The following is a 2,200-nucleotide window of genomic DNA, read 5'->3' as shown; positions in this document are numbered from 1 at the left end:
ACCAGCAGAACAGCCACAATACCGAGGATTGCATAAGCCTGCGAAAAATCGTCGAGCGGTTAATTCGGGAAGGCAAACTGGATCAGTACATAGCCAGGCCTCAGCAGGCGCCAGTCCCGAACGCTAATCGGCAGATCAACATGATCAGCACGATCAGCGGAGGCCTAACCTTTGCTGGAGCATCTAACCGTTCGATAAAGTAGTATGTCAGGGCGGCACAGTACCCCCAAGTCCTCGGAATTGAAAGCAGCCGGCATACAAAGATGCCGAAGGTCAGATGGGAACCCATCACCTTCTCCGAAGAAGAAGAGGAAGGGATCATCTACCCACACAACGACCCTATGATCATTCGAGCCGAGATTGCCGAATTCGATGTCGGCAGAATCCTGATCGACAGTGGGAGTTCCGTAAACGTCATCTTCGCCGACGCGTTCAAAGAACTCGGAATAGATGACAGCCAGGTCAATCGGCAACTTTCACCTCTCCTTAGCTTCTCAGGGGACTTGGTCCAGCCACTTGGTAGTGTCAGCTTACCGATCGCCTTCGGCACAGCACCACGAAGGACCATGGTCTACGACCAGTTCCTTGTAGTAGACTGTCCTACAGCGTACAACGTTATCGTCGGCCGAACGACGCTCACAGCGATAAAGGCCCACTTATCCCCCCATATGCTACTCATGAAATTCCCAACCTGCTACGGCACGGGGGCAATCAGGGGCGATCAACTGAGCGCTCGGAACTGCTACGCCACGGCGTTGAAATCGGCAGCTCCCCGCAAGCAGAAGGAAACCTTCGCGGTCGCAGACCTGCCGAACGGCAGTGAACCAGTGGACGATCCGAGGGAGGAAACGCCCACTCCAGTGGCACAACCTGCCGAAGATCTCGAAACGGTGGCGCTGGACGAGAATCAACCGGACCGGTGTGTAAGAATCGGAACCATGCTGAATGCCACCCTCCGTGCCGAATTCATCCAGTTCCTTCGGCAGAACTCAGAAGTCTTTGCTTGGTCCTACAACGACATGCCGGGCATATCACCTGACGTCATCAGCCACAAGCTGAGCATCTCGCCGGCATTCAAACCCATCAGGCAAAAGCGCCGATCGGTATGAAGCCATGAAGAACGAGGTGGACAAACTCATGACCATCGGCTTCATACGAGAGGCCATATATCCGGAGTGGCTGGCAAACTCAGTCATGGTTCGGAAGGCAAAGGGCAGATGGCGAATGTGCCAGGACTACACCAACCTCAATAAGGCCTGTCCGAAGGATAGCTTCCCGTTGCCGCGCATCGATCAGCTGGTTGACGCCACTGCCGGTCATGAGCTGCTCAGCTTCATGGACGCATACTCTGGATATAACCAGATCTTCATGGACCCTGCCGATAGCGAGCACACGGCTTTCATAACCGACAAAGGCCTGTATTGCTATAACGTCATGCCGTTCGGCTTGAAGAATGCAGGGGCAACCTATCAGAGACTGGTCAACCGAATCTTCGCTGAGCAGATCGGCAGCACCATGGAGGTCTACGTGGATGACATGCTAGTAAAGAGCCGAACGGCAGGGGAGCATCTGAAGAACCTATCGCTCATGTTCGGCATCTTGAAGGATTGCCGAATGAGACTCAACCCGACGAAGTGCGCCTTCGGCGTATCTTCAGGGAGATTCCTCGGTTTCATGATCAGCCATAGGGGTATTGAGGCAAACCCCGATAAAATCAAGGCCATAATCGACATGGAGGTGCCGAAGACACAGAAGGACATCCAGAGCCTTACCGGACGAGTGGCAGCCCTCACTCGCTTCATCTCCAAAGCTACAGACAAATGTGCACCGTTCTTCAAAGCCTTGAAAGGGGGCAAACACCATATAGAGTGGACTGCCGAATGCGATAAGGCGTTTCAAGACTTGAAGGACTATATGGGCCGGGCACCGTTACTGTCAAAACCCCTCCCTGGAGAAACACTCTCTCTATATCTCTCCGTATCAAGCACTGCCGTCACCTCAGTACTGATATGGATCCCGGAGAAAGCAGAGCTGCCGATCTTCTACGTCAGTAAGGCCCTTCAAGGGGCAGAGTCTCGGTACCCCCCACTCGAGCAGCTAGCTCTAGCTCTTGTCGTTTCTGCCCGGCGGTTAAGGCCTTACTTTCAGGCCCACACTATCATCGTTCTAACCAACCAACCCCTTCGGCAGGTTTTTCAAA

At 53.7% G+C, this 2,200-nt stretch overlaps 1 protein-coding gene across 1 annotated transcript; it reads left to right on the top strand.

Moving 5' to 3' along the window:
* Positions 1–263: 263 nt before the first annotated feature.
* LOC148291205 (uncharacterized) lies at positions 264–1,109 on the top strand. Its single transcript, XM_088245712.1, has one exon. It carries the CDS (start codon positions 264–266, stop codon positions 1,107–1,109), a length of 846 nt encoding a protein of 281 aa, XP_088101838.1.
* Positions 1,110–2,200: the final 1,091 nt, after the last annotated feature.

The sequence above is a fragment of the Prunus avium genome, chromosome 8 (assembly GCF_965620075.1).
Source record: "Prunus avium chromosome 8, drPruAviu1.hap1.1, whole genome shotgun sequence".
NCBI classification, from domain to species: domain Eukaryota; kingdom Viridiplantae; phylum Streptophyta; class Magnoliopsida; order Rosales; family Rosaceae; genus Prunus; species Prunus avium.
This window is presented reverse-complemented; position numbering and strand designations above follow the sequence as displayed.